Raw genomic sequence first — 24137 nt, forward strand, 5'->3', positions numbered from 1 at the left:
ATAATAATTTTAAAAAAGATGACATACCATTTGACTCAAAGATTATTACATATTAGAAAAAAGACCTAACTTTGATTACTTTCGGTCATTGCTTTTCTAGGGTTATATAAAATAAAGGTAATATAAGATTAATCATAAATCATTAATTTATTATCTATGTTACATTAATGGAAGGAAAGTCATATATAATATAATACATGAAAGAGGGTTTGTTCCAAATGTTTCAATCTATTCTTGATAAAATTAATGAGATAGATGAGAAGGTGCGGGATATTTAATTTATAGAAATTCTGATGTAAAGTTTTAAGCAACAAGAAAGTTGATATGTTAACTAGAAGTCATTTGTCAGAAGAAGCCTAACCTCACTTTTGATCCATAAATAGACCATCAAAACAGATTGGCTATGCCTCTCAAAAAAGTTGCCTACTTGCTTTCTTGGTGGAGTTTCTGAGCAGCATTTGGTAGCAAATTCTGTTTTTCTTTCTTTTTAGTATTTCAATGCCTACAATAATACAAGTTCCACCGTTATTGTTTCTTCATATAATAATCTTAAAAATTTAAATCCCTATCCTTGATGATGAAAAAAAAAAAATGTAAGATATAGATAGTAACAGTATAATGGTTATTATTATTACTTCACAAAAAAAAAAAATGCATTATATTTCCATTTTTCAAACATTACATATGAAAATGCACCAACTTTGAAAGTAATTGGTTTTGCTATTAGCTCTGCCCTTATAATATATAAGAAAAAAGAATATATCCAAAAAAATATATATATTTTGGAAAACATAGCACTTAAATTTGCTTATTATAAATGGTTTTCCTTGATGTCATTGTAGAGTGCTAGTGAACATGTGGATGTAAGTCCTCTAGAAATTGTGGGGTAGACTTAGATTTATGAAGTGGTTATTGTATTAAAGTTGATGTATTCAACCAATTTTAAATTGTTTGGAATTGTATAATTGAACACTTTAGAAAGTACAATATATAGCCCAACATATCCAAAATATAGGGTTGTAAAATATTAAATAAAAGTTTGATGATGTAAAGAGAGATTTTGCCCATTAACGCTCGTAAGGACATTTGTTATTTTTTGTTTTTTTGGAACTTATCCATTTTGTTTGTGGGCTCCTCCAAAGTGCATAGGGTTATGCCCATCTTATGCCAGCTGAGCATGAACTTTCGGTCAAAAAGAGTCAAGGGCCCAGATGAAGGTAAAGGATAAACTAAAATAATCATAATAATTGACAATTTATGAACCCAATAAAAATAAATACTCCCAACATACATTTCATATGATGTGGATGAAGATAAGAAGAAGATAAAAAAAAAAAAAAAAAAAAGGGCACAAATTTAAGTGTATATTTGTTTTCCTTGTACACAAAGATATTGAATCCTGTTGTACTCAAAAGATCGTTAAAGATGAAAATTAAACGCAAATCCAAAAAGCATAATCACAAATCTACAAACAAAAGAAAAAAAATTACAAATCTGGAACATAGAAATGCAACCCTGAATTAATTTCCATTATAAAAGAGAGAATAAGATTAACAAAAACCAAAAGACCAATTTACACCTTTGACTACCAAAAAAAAAAAAAAAAAAAAACACTATTTGATGACCAGTTTCCCCAACACAAAATTCACAACTGGGGAGAAAATGCGAAAGACACGTTGTAAAACAAAACATTAGGAACAAGAAAGAAGAATTTTATCAGAATCATGGAGGCAAATAAAATTAATTAAATTACAAGTCCCACCCATCCTTCCTCCCATCAAATCTCCACTTATGCCTAGACAAGCTCCCATACATGTTTGAAAATTTCATGAGGCACTCACTTCTTATCTGGTAGTGCACTTTCGTATTCCTGCTAATCGCCGCACTCGAAAACTTTGATGTATCGATTGCCCATGCCGGTCTCACATATTCTACAGTCCTACTTGAGCTTGCATTTGCATACAAATAATTCATAAGCACATCCTCACAATTGAAATATTTTTCTACTTCTTCTCTCCCTTGTTTAGCTTCTTCACTCCAATACCTATCAAAAGCCACTTGACTATCAATGAAAGCTGCACCTGTAAGGATCATATTGTACCCTTTATGTCTTCTGGCATGTTTCTCACCCCTGTATTTCAATGGACTTCCATCGATTAGACGCGGGTAGAATCCCACCAAGCGGTCGGGGTATTGACGCCATACTTTAAAACCACGCTCGATATCATCACAAGTCATCATAATATCATCATCAAGCTCAAGAACGGCTCTGGTCTTTATCAGCGAATCCAACTTGAATCGATTATTTAGCGAGTTCTGATTCTCTACTCTGATCCTAACTGGCACCGCGGAGTCAAAATCACTCAATGCAGGTGGTTTTCCCTTGTTCCACACCACCACTATCTCTCTCACTGATGAGCATCTTGAATAATGCTTGATATACAATTTTAAGTTCCATAGCCGAGCATCATAGGTCATTGTAAGTAATGTGAACTGCGAGTGCTGACCTTTCCATGGGTAAGGTTCTTCAGCTCCATTTCCCCCATAAATAAATTTAACTCCAACACACAAAATTGCAACTCCAAGTACTAAAGTTATAGCAAGAACTAATCTTCCAGCACAAGTATTATGTTTGATCCTGCCTCTAAGGGCTGATATCACTCTGTTCAATCGGCTGCACAATCGTCTCCCTTTGGAAGAAAAGAAGTGCGACTTTTCCCAGGCCAAAGATGCATCACTTCTCTTCCCTGAACTGTAAAAGCACCAGTTATGGGGAATCATGAAGTTCACAGCACCAAGCATCACACCCAACAATGCAATCAGTGCAACAACAGCTGATACTGCAGCCCAACCAAGAATAAACCGATGGATTGGATCTCCTGATGGTACCCTGTCTCCATCCATTACTGCAACCCATTCCCCAGAACTTAGCTGCTGCACATCTAGGTGATGGTGGCGAACACCATTCCATGCATTCCGACCCTTAGTTGGCTCAATTAAGCCCAATGGGACTTCGACTTCTTTGTAATCATTGGTGGTAAGAACTTCGACCTTGAAGCCTCGAACTCGTCGTCCATATGTTTCACCACAGTCTTGACCAACACGATAGAGGTGTCCCTTGTAAACGAACGGTCTGCCTCCATTACGAGCTCCCAAGCTCTTGTCAACATTATAGATAGGATTCTTTTTATGAGGTTTCCAAGGACCAAGAGGGGAATTGCTATACCAAATTTCTAGCTGTCCATTCTTTTTGGTTCCAAAACCACTGTGATCTGAACCAAAGAGCCAATGCATGTTATTGTGATAGATGATAAACGAATCAACAAGAGGCTTCTCAATGATGACTTTTTCCAGTTTCCATTGCAGAGGAAAATTGAGTGCTCGGTAAAGACGAAGTTCCCCTTTCTCGCTGCTCTCAGGCATCATATATATCTATATACAAAAATATAATTAATTAGCAGACAAACGTACAGATTCAGATCATTGGAGTTGATGTGGTGGCAAAACAGTTGCACTGCTAAATCTATTCTTCAAAAGTTCGCCAAGTCATTAAATTGATTGAGTGCACATGTTTGTGCACATTGAAAAGAAATTAGGTCTTACTTGGTCATTGTAGTCGAAGACGTAAGGATAGGAAAGATGCCATTCTTCATCCAAGGCAATGCCCAAGTGTTTCCATGTTGCTCCCTTGTCAGAACTTTTTGCAACTCCAATATCTCCTTGCATGGTTATTGCATTCTTGGTTTCAAAAAATAGGTAAAAGGTATCTCCCTGTAAAACAATGCCAAGATAATCAAATAAAAGGATGATTAAGTCACAAACCAGTGTAACATCATTGAAGTTAACAGTTTATCGGATTCCAAGTTTTCAGATAAATGTCCATAAAATACATACAAGCACGTTCAGAAACAGTCAAAGAGAGAGCGAAAGAAGGCGCACAGTACATTAGTATGCCAATAACTCTGCTAGTGGTCTCCAAACAGTCAATGTGTAGGTGATAGTTGTAGTGCTGAATGCAGATAGAACACTTCATATATTGCAAATAATACAACTGAAAAAATGAAGGGCAGAGCATGCTTATTAATCACTCCACCATCTAGAGAAAACGGCAAAAATACAAGACAACCCTCAAAATTGAGGCTTTATTTAAGAATTAGTGGGGAATACTGAATAGAGGTTAATCAAGAGATTCCCCAGTCTATGACTAAAGCCTTGAAATGTCAGCATTAAATAGCAAGTCAAACCAGAAGTCAAGTTCGAACAATCAATAATAGTCCTATGATTACACATAAATCCATGTTTAGCAACACAAATAGTATGGGTTTATTAAGAAAACACATGCCACATAAACAAATGCTATGCCAATTAGCCGCATAAATAGTACTATACCTAATTGTGCATAAGAAAACTAGTTTTCCAAATGAAAAACCAAAAGGACTGGGGAAAGAACAATAATAAAGGATTGGGCATGTTCTAAACAAGACAGTTATTATATCATCCTGTCTCAAGCACCTATTTGTACAAGATGTTCAGAGTAGATCATATGTAAACTGCACCTTTACGGTGATGTCCCACAATTAAGTAAAAACTTTCATCTTCCACAATGACTATTCAAAGATATTCTCTCTTCTCAAATATGTTCTCAACTTCATCTCTCTTCACCTAAAGCTAAATTTATGATCTTTAGACAGCCAAAACTGTCTCCCAAGCCCCAACCGGTCTTCTTTTCAACATATCTACAAATGCTCAATTCCTTCCACATTAAGTTACTTTCAACTTTTGACTCCAAATACCTTTTCTCAAGAGATCAATCAGATTCTTGTATGACATACTAAAACTAATTACCCAAAAAGATCACAATTTCTAAGAGGCAAACCTCCTTGGTTCCATTGCATGAATGTCGCCAAAATTGTAAGAAATTCTTTATGCACAGAGGGAAGACCTAGAAAAATAGCATATTCTAACATAAGATGAGATGCCCGTAATTACAATGGCAAAATAACCACAATATGCAGAATATTGTTCAGAATTTTGATAGTTATACCTATTTTGAGGCAAAATAGTGGCCATATTCTTGGTTATGTTCTGTGTGATAACAATATCAACTTCTACCTGTTAGTATAAAAATTTACATATTTTTTAGTAAGAGTTCAATAAGGAATTTGGCCTTACTTATTCACTAAGTTGCCAATATCCTCCACAAACGTACACTCGAGGTTTATTGATTTAAACATGCTAAAGGAGTAAAAAAAAAAAAAGTTCATAAAGTGTTTCAACAGACTCGTAAAATGGTGCCGATTCTTCCAGTCTACTAATTCTTTTCTATCTTATCCACACACTTTATTGCAATTTCCTATTTCAAATGTCCTGCTTTTTGTAAAGGAATCATTGAAAACACAATTATTTCAAGCGCCTACATGAGTACATTGGACTACAATCATTCCAAAAATTAAATAATAATCAAAAGAAAAAAGTTTAAAAAAGAAACACACCCCAGGAAATCAAGCAAAATACCATTTTAGATTTGTAACTATAAGTTCCACTGGCTCCCTATTTTTTTTACCTTAAGGTTACCCATGCAACAAAAGAGGAACCGGGTTCAGATAAAAACATTTCAATTGCAAAACTGCAATTAAATATTCATGAATCCCATATGTATTTACCATTAAACAACTTCAAGGGTTCACTTTACCAAAGTAAACAGTAACAGGAATGGGGGGGAAAAACTCAAAAAAAAAAAAAAATTTAAATGAATATCAAATAGAAAAGTAAAATCTAAACAAGCTTTCTTCTACACACATAAAAGTCAAATCATTCCTGAAACTGGGAAAAAGAAAATTATATACAGGCCGAATAACAAGAGCCTGAGAACCCATGCATGATGAAAGAACTTTAACCATCACAATCACAAAGAAAGAAAAACATCATCCAAGAATCAAAACAACATAAAAACAGTTACCTGTATATAAAGGAAAGGATCAGCAACAAAATTACTTGGGAAACCAGCATCAGAAACAGAAGCACATGTCAGCACAGGGTTTGCTACAGGCCAAGCAGCGGTTTCATCCTTCCATACATTCATCTGTACCCAATTCCAACCCAAACATATTTAAAAAAAAAAATTAAAAATTAAAAAAAAAATCAAGAATTCAAAAGAAACCCAGAAAACCCCACACTTTCAAAAGAAAAAGAAAAAAAATTACCCATTTCAAAAGAAAAAGAGAGAGGAAAGAACAAAAAAAAGGGAAACCAGCCCAAACGGTGATTATTACAGAAAAAAAAAAAAGGAAAAAAAGAAAAGAAAAAAAGAATACAGCAAAGAAGGGATGAAAAGGAACTCACAGTCTCAATGGGTTTGAGGGAAAACGGAGAGTCACCGAAGAAAACACCAACGGACCATGAACCTTCATTGTCCTCCTGACACCCAACCGAGACGACGAGTCCCGTACGGACATTCGGCGAGAAAGCGAACCAGGTATACAACGTGGCCATCGATCCTAACAAAACGAAACACCCAAAGAAGTAAATGAACGCCGACGAGTACAACCGGTGCTGGTGCTCCCACCGCCACGGCCATTTGCACCAGCACCTCAGGCTCATGGCACAGCAACTTCCGTTTGAACCATTTCCACCACCAACACCACCACCTCCACCGCCACCTCCGCCGGCCGCAATTGGGTTCGTACCCATCTCAGAATCCGGTCACCGGAGCCCACCTAAACCCACTGTCACCTTCTCCTTCACCGGAAAATCTCCTGGGGTATCTCAAACCTCGCCGGAAAAATTACACAGAACGTTCACAAGCATCCTCTGTTTCTCTCTCTCTCTCTTTCTTTCTCCGAAAGGGAACCGAACCCAGTGAGGAGTTTCTACAGAGAACGTTACACCATTTATGCGCATATATACATATATACATATATATATTATCCATATGTATAATATATATATATATATATAGAGTATACACATGTAAAGTTGTATGTCTAGGTGCGCTAGGTTTATGTGTGTATAGATTGACATGACATGAGGCTCTTTCTAAAAATTTGAAAAAAAAAACAATTGAATATTGAATGAAACATATTCCACTCGCTGCGAGTATGAAATTTTCTTGTACTCGCCTAAACTGTACAACAAGTACTGTATACTGAATTTGTGTCTTACACGTGGAATGTAGATAGGGAGAGTAGATCTAACACCAGTGCAGAGTCGTGTATAAAGAAAAATAGTAAAAAATATAATTTAATTTTCTACTTTTCGGTTTTTAAGTTTTATAAATTTTTTTTCTTGTTTTTTTTTTTTTTTTGATGAATTAAATTTTGTAATTGTTGGGTCATTCTAGAATACCGGAAAAATTGACGAAATTAGAGATTAAAGCATACAAGTGTAAGGTTGTGTGATTGTAAGTCTAAAGTTTGCAGTCATTAATTTAGTAATCATCGTGAATTAGAAAAAATTTTAGACTAATCTACTGTCCCTGTGTTATATATTACGAAATTTTATCAAATTGAGAAAAACAATTTTTTTTTTTTTTAAATGACATTTTTAAGTTTATGAATTCATGGCTAAAGAATGTATAACATAATGTTTGAAATATATTTTATATACGTTAAATGAGGCTGCTCAATTGATATGCCGAATAAGAGGAGTAAAAAAAAAAAAAAAATTAAAGAAAAATTTAGTACCATCTATAAATAGATTGTCAAAGTTCACATTTCCTTCACATATTTTTTAGTAGTAAAACATAAAAATAAAAATAAATTCTGTAAATTAATATTATCACATATTATTAGCTAATTTTATTCCTAGATAACCAATAATAAAATAAACTAGATAATCCATTATATCATTAATATATATATACACACTTTCTGGTTGGATATATGCTGGTGTAGGTGAATTTGGTTGGTGGTCAAATTTTGAATTTAGGTTAAAGTTTGTCAATTTTGTTCAATTGGCTTTTAGGTGATGAGATAATGGCTGATTGGTTAGCATTGATAGAATATTAGCACGATTAATTATTAATTAATATTGTCAATAGGATTAGGTTAAGGACATAAGTATTTCATTTTAAGATTTTATATTATTGTATTAATGTTATTTTCTCTATCAAGTAATTGGTAAAATTTATTGTTTTTTAGGACAATGGCACAAGTTTGGAACACAGATATTCTCAACTTACAAAGAAATACAAAATCATAATTTGGTTAAACCAAATTATGTCTCATATCAATAAAAATGATCAAAGTTATATATGTGCCATATCATTATTGTTAATAAATTAGGAATAACTCCATTAGACATTGATCAGTTTTTAATTTATTTTTTACAATTTAAAATTAAAAATAACATAATAAAGTGAAAAATGCTATTTGTTTAATGATTATTATCGATGATATCCGTATGCTATTTAACAATTTAATTAAATGGCTGTTTAAAAAATTTCATTTTGTTAAATTAGATTTTTAAAATAAAAAATAAAAAAATAATTAAATAACAGTCAATATAAACATTTAATTGATAATCATTATTAACCATGACAAATTAAAACTTTAATAGGTTATAACAATCCAAAATAGAATTGGTAATTGACTGGTCTTAAGGAGAAAAACTATCCCAAAATATAATTAAAGTCAGTCACTTCCAAAATTTTTCCCTGCTGTCTACAAAACTCATTTTTCTAAAATAAACCAAAGTTAAATTATTATTTTTTGTAATAAACTGAGAAAGGATATATATATATATATATATTATATAGAAAAGAAAGTACATGTGGAAATTCATTTTGAAAATTGTGAAGCCTATGGGCGGCTAGATAAGATTCATTTTGGACAGGTAGACCTTCTGGAGATTTTTGTGAGATTGAAAAAGAAATAGCCACTTGGACTTCAATTAATCTCTACGTTTGAACAGAATAGAACAATATTCGTATATGAGTTGCATTTTATCAAAAAGAAAGTGCAATTAGAGTTGAATTTTATTAGTTTAAAATAATTAACTTTACGGGCTGGATGAGATTCATTTTGGAAAGTTTGTACCAGTGGACATTTACATGAGTTTGGGGCTTTGCCTAGTGAAGCTTTTTTTAGCATTGCAAAATATTTATTTGCAGAGGTTTCAACTGGGTATATATATTCCATAACTTTTATATATATACACAGGAATATACGTATATACATAAGTCACAATGTCTGTCTTTCTTTAATAAATTATTTTCTGTTTAAATTAAAAGCAATTGCAATTAGGTGGGTCGGATCTCTCTCTCTTTTTTATTATTATTATTATTATTATTATTATTATTTTGTCATTAAATGTCCTTACGACCATTTCCAAGGCTTGAAATGTCTTAATTGACAAGGGATCAGTTTACCGGAAAGAATAAGGAAATAGGAGTTGTTGTTGTTTTTTTTTTTTTTTTTCTTCTTTTTCTTTTTTTAATTTGGTAATGGAATTAGGAGTTGTTTGAAGCCAATTGGAAATTTTGTTCCGTGGGGGTTTGAGAATCCATATATACAATAATATAAAGATTTACAACAAATATCTTATAGGCTGATGCCTGATCCTGTTACTAAGTTCTTTAGTTTCGACGTTGGATTCAATCGGTTGGTCTGAGTTTAGTTTTTAAACTAAATCTAAATAGTTAATTTCATAAGTTTTTAATAAAAATTAATTTCATCATGTTGATTTGACAAGAAACGGACTTCACTATATATATATATATATATATTAACCTTCAATTAATAATTGTTTCTTTTCATTTCGGATGCAAACTTATGCGCCATTGGCTCCATTTTTTAACCAAATGCTACGTTTTGTGACGACTTTCTTTTTGTTTTATTTATGAATATTCTCTATTTGCTCTTTTTATATATATATATATATATATACAAACTTCTGCCATAGAAAGTATATATTTTTTTATAGTGTATTTATTTAACATCAAGTAATATATTATAAAATTTTTTTATAGAATAATATATTATTTGATGTCAAACGGTTAAAATATATAAAAGGATCAAACGGCCAAATGTTTTTTATAACAAAATTATATATATATATATATATATATATATAAAATAAAAAAGCTACGTACAAATAATTGAATGAATGGTCCAATATAAAAACTTGCAGATAATAAACTAATTGAGTGCGGCTAGGGTTTATCCTAGCCATAATAGACAGTGTATGATATATTATTATAAAATATAAAATACATTTCAAAACAATTACAGAAGAAAATTTTGAGAGTTTAAAATTAATTCTTCCAGAGTTTTTTTTTGGCTAAATTCTTCCAGAATTTTGAACTTCATTGGCGGCGCGATTGATTGTATGTCAAACTGAGAATTTTCTTTGCCTTGGTCAAGAAACAAAACTCAAGAAATTAAGTCAACAAGACCAAAAGAGACAAGTAATTGACGAAAATACACAACAACCACAAACTTTATATATCATATATATATATGTACAAAAACATACACATACTCTCTCTTCACTATGTTCTTTATTACAGCTTAAATTTATGTCTCATATGTACATGACTCTTCACGTTTGAGTTGGTTTAACAAAAAAATAAAAAAATAAAGTTGGTTTAACAAAAATGAAAGGCAAGAAGATAAATTTGATTGCTTTAAGGCCGCCTAGTTAAATAAATTCACGAATAGTACGTATATAATACGCATGTATATATCTTTGAAAAAACTTCCATTTCGTATATCGATTTTAAACATATGGAAAAATATATTTTTTTAAGGAAAAAGTTTAAAACATATATCAAACATATTGTTGTATTGTATAAGTGAAAAAATATGTATTTTTGAAAAAATAAATAATTTTAATTACTTTTTATTTTTTATGATTATATAGAAAAATGTGTATAATTTTTTTTTATTTATTCTGTTAACTATTTACTATTTTTGATTTTTTAATATATTAAACTATTATCATCTCATTGATAGTTATATTTTTATCATATGTATTAAAAGTAACTAATTTTAATATATATTTAATATTCATATTTTTATTCCATATTTTTAAGTTTATAACGTATTATGTATCAAATTTATAAACTTCCTGGCTATGTATTTTTTGACCCAATTTTTCTCAGCATTTTTAAATAAATAAAATAATTTATATATGCACATATCATTTACATATTTTTGTCATCCTATATTTAACTAACTATGTTTTAAGGAAAAGTAGTTCTAAAATAGTATTTTTGATTTTCATATTTTGATTGAAACTAGGAGTGCCAGTAATGTATTATAGGAAACAAAATTTGGGGAGGATTAAGAAAGATAACTTTTATATATATATATTTTCATAAATATATATATATATATATATTGTCAAAAAGCTACTAATTTATAGTATGGACTAATTAATTAATTAATTAGTATGTTCTATTATTTATAACTGTGTTAATATAAGTTTGTGAAAATTAGATGTATGCATATATATGATTACAATGTGAGTTTACATCTATTTATGCATACGAAAATACAAGTACTTATTCAACATTTTTATATATGATTTTTTGTTATTTTTAATTATATTGTTTTTATTATGTATTTATACATTTTGATTGCACAACCATAAAACAAGGAACAATGCGTGCTTTTGAATAAATTAATATTTTGGTGGGTTTTATTGGCTCTTAATTTATACTTTTACAAGATGACATATGAATTGTATGGGTGGACAGAGGCAGAACCGTAATTATCCATAGGGGCTATATTATAACTACGGAAAATGATATATTACATTGTATATCTTCGAGATTGTTTTTTTTATTATAATTGAATATTTTTACTTATATTTTTATAACTTTATAAAAGTATTCAGCTGTAATTAAAAAAAAATCAAAAATGTACAATATAATATGTCCTATAAAAAAAAAGTTTAAATTCACAACATAAAAAAAAAAAGAGGCTAACTATAATCAAAATAAAAGTTTCATTAATAAAAAAAAAACCATTAATTAATAAGTAATTAGAAAATTCAAAATATGATATGAAATGCCAAAAGTTATAGTAAATATTAAATAAAACAAATACTAGGCATTTAATTTAAAAACAAGAATAAGAATACGCACTCTTTTTTAGATATAGAATATTCACTTAATACATTAATTATATTAATATATTAATTAAACTAATTAAGTTTATCATTTATAAGTGTTTTAAAAAAATAGTATTATAGATAGAAAAGATAAACATTTTAATTGGGGAGACCAATTATTTAATTATAGAGTTATTTTATAATTTATTGAAAAAACAATGTATATACGTAAAAACAATTTAAATGCTTATGGTGCGGGGGGCAAGTAAAACGTGGCTCCGCTACTGTGGGTGGATTTGCATCCTTAATTACGCTGACGGGGCGCCTGCGCCATGGACTAAATGATGACGGAGGCAGATTTCTTCCTATTTTATATAAATAAAGAAAACAGGATTTTGTACCAAGCTAATATTAAAATACACCAAAATAATGGAATAGCAATAGTTGGATTTTGTAGCTCTCAATTAAATAGACCATTGTTCTCTTTCACCGTATAAAATATACATATATATATATATATATATATATACTGCAAGTATCGACTAAACAGATTTACGAGCTTATAAAATTATGGTTTGATTTATGCTCTTGAATTTGCTACCTTTTTTTATTTTTTTATGAATGAGGTTGTTAATTGAATGAATCCAAAGGCCATGATTCTAAAATTTTAAATTAAAACTCTAAATTGGATATCAACTCAGACTTATATATAGTACAAAATATTTATCAAAGTACATGTAAGATTATAGTGAATCTATACATTATACCGATTGTAATGGTTCAGTTGACATACCCTGTAAAAGAGCTATTCAAATTGTCTTTAAAGTTTCAAGCGCTATATATATATATATATATGTATATATATTATTTTACAATATGTGTAAATCTGAATTTAACTAAATGGATAGAATTTAAAAAGTGCATTTTTAGATCTGATTCTATAAATGCATTTTGTATATCATAGTCTGAAGTGAAAATTTCATTGTGCAAAATTATTAATTACTAAAAATTTTGGATAAGAGCTTGATTGTGTGTGTGTGTGTGTGTGTGTGTGTGTGTCTTAAATTTCAAATTAATTGAAGAGATATTTTTTGATGATGGTTTTGAAAAGAAGCAAAAGATACCAAAAAATGTGGAAAGCAGACAAAAGACTTTGTAAGATAGTGAACACTATCAATGTGTATATAAATGTATGTTTCTGTCAGTGATGTTCTAGGCATCATGGCTTTTGCCTCTATAATTCCAATTGTCAAAGTTACGATAATGATCATTTTGTAAGCTCTTGGATGCAAAATGGCCAATGTGAGTTTAAGTTTTCAGATTTGAGATTCTTCTAAAGTTTAGAATCGACAGCCAAAGTTATATATGATCATTATTGAAAGAAGGACCATTAGTTCATTTTGTATCCACACGCATGCATGAAAATGAAGTGCAAAAAAAATCTCCAAGTCATGTTATTATGATATGGTAGAATGACTCCATTGTTATTTCTTTTCTTTTTTTTTTCTTTTTTTTTAATTAACGAAAATAAAATATAAATATCTGAATAATGATTATATCATTTTAGAACCAAATATTGGATATGATAAGTGTCCTAATTCAATTCTAACCATAATGATCCAAATTACATGGATCTCATATCAAATAATTATAAGTTTCCGGAGGATTAGTATTATTCTATTAAAAAAATAGATTGATAAACATTTTAATATCTATTATTTTATTAAAAAAATAGATTGATAATAATTTTGATACTTTAGTATCATTCTATTTATAAATTTGATTTTTTTAATAAAAAATATATATATATATAGAGAGAGAGTTATTGACTCATTTCAATTCAATACTCTTTTTAATAGTCTCAACGACAGTTATACTAATCTTTTAATCAAGGTAGACCAAGACCTACTTTTGGATGGAAGACATGACTTTGTATTTGTTCACAACTGCCATTAATTTTTTTTATAATTAAAAAAACAAATTAAACCTTCACATTGAATTCACACTTCTTCATCTTGAAATCAATTTGTATATTTTCCACTCATAAGATGCTGTTCCGTTACATTTATATCCCTTCAATTTTAACATCATTCAGCTCCATTATCCAAAACCTGTTTGAAAGTTCAAATTGAAATCCTATGACAAATTCAAAAGAAGGAATCAGACTCCGAATGAAATAAAGACAAACCCCCAAGTTGGTGTGAAATGAATTATATCAACGGCTCCACCCTTTTTGTCTTTATAAATTGACTTTGGGTTTACCAGCACCTTATGCCAAGACGTCAACTTTGCGGGTCCCACAGAGAAAAAACCCATTCATTTAATGCAACCATGATTGAACCCACCACTATGTACCATGGTTTCTTAAGTATTTTGGAATTGAAAAAATAAATAAATAAATTAGACATTCTTGTAATATTAGTATTTGTACAAGGGCAATTCTTTGTTATCCGTACAACAGTAACAACTTGCGACCTAAATATATGTTTATTGTACGGACGATTTTTATGCAAATCACAGTATTGGTGATGATTTTTTATAATATTGATGATGATTTTTTAAAAAATCATCATTAATATTATGAAAAACCGTCACTAATACTTCAGTTCTCATGCGAATCATCCTCACCATAGAATTTCCACCTAAATATAACAATCTGTATTTGGTAGTCCTAATTTTGATCCAATAGTAAAATTATCGAAATCACACTTCCACAATCATCGTATATAATTTATTTTATTTTATTTTTATTTAAGAGATGCTTTATGTACATGCTTAATGTTATTTATTTTTGTACCAACTTAATGGTTGGGGGTTCAGAACTGAGAAAATAAATTCTCAATCGGTCAGCGCTTATCTAAATTGCGTTGTCATTAATTCGTTTGGAAAAGAAAAATGGATAGAATATTCCAGGAAAATTTCTTAAAGTAGGGCTGGGCTGGCCCACATTACCCCACTCAAGAAAGAAAATTTTGCATGTTTTGTGTGTGTGTGTGTGTGGTGAACAAAAGTGTAGCGTGATGGATAAACAGAAAGCTAGTATGTAATCCCAGTAGAAGCAGGAAATAAAATAAAATCAAACTGAAAAAGAGTACACTATGCCATTCTAGTTCTCTCCCACCATTCATTTTTCTTTTGAGTTAGGAATTGTCGTCTATCATATACTCTTTAGGTTTTGGGTTTAATTAAACACCAATGACATTTTGAGAAATTGCTACTTGAAAAAGAAAAGACATTTTCAGATTCTTCCCACGTTAAGACGTACAAGAAACGGCTTAGGAAAGATGGCGAAAGTTACAAATTTGTCATCACACCGTCTGAATATTTATGCTACACATATCGAGGTGAAAATTCGACCACTATAAAAGAAGCATTTTGTTTTGTTTTTTTAAATTTTTTTGAAGAAAAGGATCAATGTGATATGAGAAGGAATACATCAATGGTTTGTGTTGTAAGCGCTGGATTTTTATATGGAAAAGTTATTTTTCACTACTAGCAATAATGAGATCCATAGGCAGTTTTATAATTTAATTAACTATTTTAAAAAAATTTAATAATTAGTATAAAAATAAAAAAAAATTTAATTTAAACACTTTAAAATTTTTTTTAGTAATATATTAAAATAAATTGATAATATATATAACATTCGCTTAACGTTTATAAACAATAATTTAAAGTTCTAGATCAGGTTAAGATACGTCTGAAATATACTTTTTTTTTGGGGTGCTGAAAAAAGCTATATATTGATGCAGAGGAGGCATATGCCTCACCCTCGATGGGGCAAGTGGAAAAGATAAATAATAATTTATAAGTGAAAAAAAGAACTTCTTTTAGGACATTAAAAAATTCAGAAATTAAAATAATAATAAAAAAAGAACCGTGCTATTCATAAAATATTAATAATAATATAAAATGGAATATTGGTTATTTTGGTTTAAATTTTAAATGCTAGTAGTTCGCTTTCGTTTGAGAGGTTCAACTTTAAAAAAATAATAATAATAAATTTATGGCAACTTTTTGTTATTGCTTTGGGAAAACAAAAAATTAAAATTAAAATTTAAAAAACAGAACAAGAAAAAAGTAGAAGAAAATGATAGAAAATTTGAAAAACAGAGCTTTAGAATATAATTGGAGTTTTTTCTGGGGCACTAATATAAGAAATATATTAAGATATCAACGTCAATACTAATTAAAATATTGTATTGATACAAAATTTATTCTACTCTTTTTTATCCGAATTTATATAAACGAATCTTGTACCACTAAAGAAACAAATTAAGTTCATTATATATTTGCCAAAAAAAAAAAAAAGAAGGTTCAGTATTATTTCTTTTACTTGCAAAACAATACTCCAAACTATTTACTGACATAAACAAAACCGAAATATACTGTATAAGCATATAGAACGTGTGTTTTCCTTTTACATTTCAAAACAAAAAATTATTAAAAAATTGGTTTTTACAATTTTTTAAAAATAATTTAATACATTTTACAACTTGCTCTGATAAAAATAATTTATATATATATATATATTGTTTTATAAAAATATTGTATAAAATATTATAAATAATAAATATAACCAAATTTTGTTATATTATGTTTTATAATAATATTTTATAAAGAATAATTGTAAGTAAGCAATATAAATATAAAAAATATATATTATAAATAAAAGAACATATTTTATAAAAATAAATTTTCAAAATTTTCTTTTATATTTTAGAATTAGTTGATCACTTTTTTTTCAATCTCTAGAATATGCAAAAATTATTATTTTTATATTTTAAAAATATTACATTTGCATTTTTAATAATAATATTCTTTTTTTTTTAACATATTCAATTTTTCATTGGTTTTTATTATTTACTTTCTTAGAATAGTTATTATATGTAAAGATTTTTATGTTCATTTTAGAAAAATGACGTTTGCAATTTTTTTATTAACTTATTTTAAAATATAACAATCCTTTTTAATTAATTTTTTATTTTTCATTACTCTTTATTTGAAAAAAATTTGCAAATTGCTTCCTAAATTATATAAAATTATACTTTATACTTTTATTTTCATTTAGTATTTGACAAAATATACAGGAAGAATTTTATATTGTTTTAATATAATTTCTAGAATATAAAACATCAAATTCCAATAAAATTTATGGTACAGCACTGTTAATTTCCCGCATTAAAATTTAAAAACATTGGGAAGTTTCTTCAAACCCAGTTTTCAAAAAATTGGGCAGGAGGGGGGAAATTTCGAAGAAGCTTGTAGAGAAAAAGAATTGAAAACTCAATAATGTGAAAAGTGAAGGAGGAATCTATGATAAGCAATAATGAAAGAGAAAGTAGAAAATTTTCATTAAAAAAAAGAAAAGAAAGAGAGAGAGAGAGAGAGAGAAAGTAGACAAAAGATTGAAAATAACAAGAAGCAGAAGCAGGATACAGAACAGAATGTTTTTGTTTCCATAAAAGTATTATTGTGGTTATGTTTTTTTTGGTGCAAAATTACAAACGGGTGAAATACAAAACTTTCTCCATGCACCACTTTCCCTCTTCCTTCTGGATTTGTTGGTTTGCGCGGGAGAGGAAACGATAGTGGAATTATAAAGAGAGGTACCGCTGGCTGGGCCCCATTGAAATTGAACACTGACCTCCCGAGGCCGAAATTTTTTTATTGCGAAAATTCGTAGGCTTTACTAACTGACAAGTGTACAACATGCTCAACTTTTATATATATATATATATATATATTTTTTATATATAAAATGGATATGTATTTCTTTTGAAAATAAAAAAATATATTCTTTAATATGAAATATAGTAAAATCTAAAATTGATTTTCAATAAAATTTTCTATTATTGTTTTTTATTTTATTTTTTTATACATATTTATTGGTTTTTTTTATAAATTTTTAAATATTATAATAATAGAATAAAAATATATACTACATTTAATTAAATTTATATAATATTAAAATAAAAATTGATTTTAACTCTCTATAGTTGGAGAACTAAATCAATTTTTATATCAAAAAATCAAAATAAAAAATTCATTGAAACTCTTTTTTAAATATTATTTTTTTAAAATAAAAAATATAACACATTTAAAGAGCCATTTGAGGTGCTCTTATATAAAAACTAAAATCTATTCACCATATATATATATATATATAAATTGATTGATATGATTTTAATATTTTGATTGTTTTATTATAATTTTTATCAAGCATAAAAAAGATTGTGAAAAAATAATAAAAATATATAGACTAGAAACTCCAAGATTTTATCCTAATTACTAGTATGATTTTTTATGGATTGCAATATAAAAATGTATTCCTAGCACATTAAAGTTGTATATACAGTCATAGATGATATTCTTCATTACATAATTAGTAGACATTAATTATGTCAATATTTGCAGGATATATATATATATATATATAGAGTAATTCTATAATATGGACCATCTGTATAAGGATACGCATAAAAACAAACTGATGCTTTTAAAAAAAAAAAAAATCCAGCAAAATCGATACTTTTTTAAAAATAAATTCGACTTTAGTGTAGATCTGCATGTAAACGATCTACACCGTAAAAACACCATGTGTATATATATATATATTATGCTTATGCAAGAGTTGCAGGATGGGTGTCATTCACCAATCAATAATTAATCCATTTTCACAAAATTATATCCGTTTCACTGTATCATATTAATGGTTAATTTAATCATTATCTTTATTATATTAGTTTTTTCTCTAATAAATTAATAAGATATTATTTTGTCGCATATTTGATAAAAATGATGATAAATAATTTAGTTGATAGGTTATTATGATGCGTTAATAGCAAAACTGCTTTGGTGGACTTCTTTATTTTGATAACCAAAAAACCAAAAAAAAAATACTTTTTTATTTTGTAAAGCTATGTTTATTCGAGTTGATGTTAGGTTTCAAAGTCAATGTTGTATGAAAAAACCATTAAAAAACATTCGGTGTAAATTAGGTTTTAAAGTGAGAAGAAAATCAGTTTACATATTTTTTAAATACTGTTTTATATACACTATATGTAACTAGGTTCAAATTATTGGATTCGAATAGATTTCATTTTTATTTTAAATAGGATATGTTATTAAATATATATTTTATCATTTGAAATTTGAAATTTTAATATTTAATTTGATCCAAAAATAATAAAGAAAAATTTTATATTAAAAACTCATATTTGTCCAATGAGATTGATTATGTAAACTTGATCGTGTATATATATATATATATATACGAAAATTCTATGGTGAGAACGGTTCGCATGAAGATCGCAGTATTAGTAACGGTTTTTCATAGTATTAACGACGGTTTTTTAAAAAATTGTCACCAATATTATAAAAAATCACCACCAATACTGTGATTCACATTAAAACTGTCTGCATTATAAATCAACTATATATATATATATATATCAAATTATAAGATTATCAAGTGATAATTGGCTTTGTCGGTAAGGCAGGTAAGATAAAAATTTGAAATTTGAAATACTAGAATAAATGGGGAAATCATTATGATGATTAGAAGAAGACAAAACTATAAAGTTAATTTTTGGTCTCGTTGATTGGATTCCATAATGCCAAAACTAGTTAAAGAAACTTCTTCCATTAACAACATAGATAAGCAGCTGTCCTAATGCGGACCACTTGGCTAGCTAATGCGGACCACTTGGCTGGCTATAACGTAGGTGGACAGAAAGCTTCCTCCTTAAAGCGAAAAAACAATAAAAAAATAATAATAATAATAATTACCCATAAATAATTTAAAATGAGCAAAATAAGAAGAATTAAGCCCAAACATGTTGGACATGTATATATATATATATATATAGTATTTTCTTATCAAAACATTTTTATCCCTAATTGTTAGGGGATAAATATTTTCTTATATACATACATATATATATATATATATATATATATGAAAATTTTTTCTTATGCAAAATTATAGACAAATTTTTTTATCCAGATGAATTTATACGTGCATTTGTTTTCATGTGCTCGTATTTGCCTTGAAATGTTATGAACAAATATTTCACTCGTAAAGTTAAAGATACCTTTAAAACAGTATACCCAGTATTGAACTGGATAGATGGTTATGCATAAGAATGTGAGGTGTCCATGATCTGTAATTTTACTAGAATATTCAGAAATTATTATTATTCTTCTTCTCTTAACTAAACCTTTTTTTTCTACATTAGGTCTTGATTTGCTTTTGGTATTTATCCAAATTACGGGAAAAAATAAAAATAAAATATATTTATTTGTAAGTGGAATCTTATCATCCATTTTATGGGGATGTATATCATATACTTTATTGTTCTTAAATGGGAAAAAAAAATTGCACATAAAAAAAAAATGAGTGATAGTTTTGGGCAAAGCGGAATCAAAAGGATGATGCTAAATCCATCACTTTAGAATAGCAACTTTCTGTGACATTAATCGCTAAACTTAAGGGCCAAGAAATAGTATTTATCTAAAAGAATAAACAATATAAAATTGAAATCTGGAGTTTGATTCTATCTACACCAATTAGAACTCCCCAGAAAATAAAAAATAAATAAATGAGGTTGGCAATGTCCCTTACATTCACAACTTTGAAATTATGGGTCTGCCTCTCTCTTAAATTAAAAATTATTGTAATCTTGATCAAAAAAATATTGAACAATATATATATATATATATATATGATATCAATGGCGGACTTCCAAAATTTTTTTGGGGCACCATTACATAATCAAGCATTGATTTGTTTTCTAAATTGTGGTTTTAAGAAATAATAACATAGAAAAAATGTAGCAAATCTAACTATTTTAAAGTCCATGTAATTAAGATATTTACTTGAATATTTTTTTTTATAAAAAAAGAAAAATATGATTTAGAGGCTAACAGATCCCTTTTGTAAATGTTTGTTCGAACATGATCATTTGATTACCATACAATGAATGTTTATTTATAAATATTTTTCCATACCTTTTTCAAATTTAAAATATATTTAAATATATAAAACTACTGGAAAAAAAAAATTAAAAAAATAACTTGTTTGGCAGCTTTAAAAGAAAAAATAACTTTTGTCTGATTTACTCCATGAGTACTGAGTAACGATTTTTCCAAACGGAGAGTGCTATGGTAATTTTCTAAATATACGAGGTTGGTTAAGCATACTTGTGATAAATTCCATATATAAGTGTTAGAAGAAGTAGATTTAGTTAGTATATTATTTATATTTACATTTAAAAAAAATGGTGAAAAAGGTTTTGTATTATTACCATGTGTCTCATTTTAATATGATACATATGACACGTCTTGGTCCAAAGTGATACCAATTATAATTAAATTAGCCGTATAGGTGGTTGGTCAATTTTGGTTGACCCAATAAGAAGAAAAATTTTGGGTATGGCTGAATCTTTAATAAAATATTTTGAAAAAGAAAACCCACAAGTAAAGTGAACGTATAAAGCAGTTTGGCAGTGTTTTTTTGATACTTAAAACATCATGAAAGAAAGCGACCATACCTTTGCTTTTATTTTTATTATATTTATTATTATTATTTAATTACTTTTTATTTATTTATTATTTTTTAAATGGAAGAGACCAACACCAACTCCAACTTAATTAAAATAAATCCTTGTTTGGCATGACAACAGATCAAATCATATACAACCATGGGCCATAGCTATGGGCTCGACTTCAACTTATCCTTATATTTCTATTAAAAAAGAAAAAAAGCCAAAAAAAAAAAAAAAATCCTTAAAACTTATTCAATAACACCGCACATTTTTTTTAATCATGTCTGTTTAGTGATGAGCACACTGGATTGGTGCAAATTTGAAACCATCGCTGAGACTTCGAATGGTACAATTCAACTCAATTTCGTATGTTAATCATATATATGTTGAAGTATTACCCAAATAAAAAAAAGTCTATTAATGTTGAAATCTTGAATGTCTTTGGGAAGAGCAATTAAAATTTTTTTTTTCCCCCCCTCACATTTGGTGGTTTTCAAATCTTCACAAATGGTTGGGGTCCACCAAAATGAATGCTTATTCATTGAGTTTGAATCTTTCTTATCCAGATAAAAAGATAAATTAAAAATATTATCAATTATATATGAAAGCATCTCTATATATATCCTTAAGCGTAAATTTGTAATTTTCAAGAACAATAGACTATAAATTAGATCATGCTACTATTCAAGAATATCTCCACTGCTGCTATGGGTATCAAAGTCGCTTCAGAAGAAGTTATTTGGTGCTAACACACAAAAATTTAAAAAAGAAAGAAAGAAAAAAAAAAGAAAAAAAGAAAAGAGAGAGAGAATATTTTGGTGTTCATCTTTGAATGGGCCGGCATCTTCAATTTCACCATGTATATATATATATATATATATGTCGTCTGGGGCTAAGAATTTCATACATAAACTTGTGGATGAAGGCAAGGACCAATTATAAAGACAAAAGTATACTTTAACGATACATAATAATGAGACGATCGCGTAAATAACATTATTGTTTTTTTTATTTGTTTTTTATTATTATTTAATTTTATAGTTTAAAGACTAGTTGTGGTTTTACAATCAGTTCTGTTAGTAGACTTCTTTTTAATTAATAAAAAAAAAACTTATATAAAAGATTTACTTTATTAAGAAAAATTTTAAATTTAATTCTTATATAGTTCATGCTTCTTCTTTTTTAATTCATAGTTCATCTTTATTTGCCATTCATGTGTACTAATTCTCATATATAGAGATGCAAAAATGAGAAGAAAAGTTTTTCATTATTAATTTTATTGGAATAAGTAAAACGTAAAAACAACAAAAAGGAAACTATCAGTGTTTTATTAAACAATTTTATAAAACATTATTGTTGAATGAATTTTTTGTTTTTTATTTTTTATTTTTTTTTGACATTTGTGAGGAAATTTGTTTAGGTGTTGAAGTAGAGACTAGTTTCCCCCGACAAAATAATAATGCGATTATAGTTCATATGTTTGGTTTTCGGTTCAATTCCAAATGCAGGCCGGTAAGTTTTAGATCAGAGGCAATCATAAGTTGTTAGGCCCAATGAAGTTGGATTGATTACTACATTGGGTGCCGCTATTTACACCATCTAGTATTCTCTTTACACTGCATATGTGTAAAACTATTCAAAGGCCCTTTTCTTTGTTTTCTTTTTAAATATTTTATTATTATTATTATTTTTAATAGGTTTTAACATCTCCGATAATTACAGTAGCAGCTGGTAAAAACACAGTAGTCACCAAGCAATCTTATCACTCCTGGAGTATCATTAAATCATATCTACTTGATATTTGATATTGAGGCATATATTCTTTTTCCACTCGGGTGGAACATTGATGATGAGGTGAGAAAAAATGTTTGCAAATATTAAGATCATAGAGTTTTTGGCAAGGAAAATAATGGGGATGAGGGAATAAGAGATCAACTAGCACTTCTTCATCCTAAATGGATCGCCATGAACATAGACTCTATGATTGCAGCTTTTATTTTATATATATATATATTTAGCACTTTTCAGATCTACAACCATGGTACATGTTTCAAGGAAAATACACCATAAAATATGTTTCTACACAGTGGAAGAACTATTGGAGAATCTATGGCAAGCTGGTTTTTAATTTTTTATGCCATTAAGGAGGAGATCACATCCTTCTTCTTCAAAAAGATCAAACAAAAGAACAAAATTGATTTAAAATTTTGCGAGAAGCATAAAAATAAAAAAGGGTTTTATGTAATTTTACACAAAAATGGAGTGTAAATAGCAACACTCCAATAATAATTCACTACATGCATCCAAAATGTTAAACAAACTTATAACCAAAAATTTTAATGGAACCTCCAAAAGCCTAATCACATTTAAGAATACAAATATTATTATATGATGATATATGAAAACAATAATAAATAGAAAGGCATATGTAACTAAATTTTTAAAAATTTTGTTAGTGGTTCGTTTTGAATTTAATTTAGTTAAAAATATCAATCTTCAAACTAAACTGAGAGATCATAGGTTCAAACATCTAAA

At 28.2% G+C, this 24137-nt stretch overlaps 1 protein-coding gene across 1 annotated transcript; it reads right to left on the reverse strand.

Moving 5' to 3' along the window:
* Positions 1-1502: 1502 nt before the first annotated feature.
* LOC107413095 (glucosamine inositolphosphorylceramide transferase 1) lies at positions 1503-6912 on the reverse strand. The gene is made up of 4 exons (XM_016020964.4): positions 6343-6912; positions 5960-6082; positions 3604-3771; positions 1503-3432 (listed from the first exon to the last, which is right to left on the reverse strand). Exons 1-4 carry the CDS (start codon positions 6688-6690, stop codon positions 1750-1752), a joined length of 2322 nt encoding a protein of 773 aa, XP_015876450.2. The 5' UTR covers positions 6691-6912; the 3' UTR covers positions 1503-1749.
* Positions 6913-24137: the final 17225 nt, after the last annotated feature.

Source organism: Ziziphus jujuba, chromosome 8 (genome assembly GCF_031755915.1).
Source record: "Ziziphus jujuba cultivar Dongzao chromosome 8, ASM3175591v1".
Lineage (NCBI taxonomy): Eukaryota > Viridiplantae > Streptophyta > Magnoliopsida > Rosales > Rhamnaceae > Ziziphus > Ziziphus jujuba.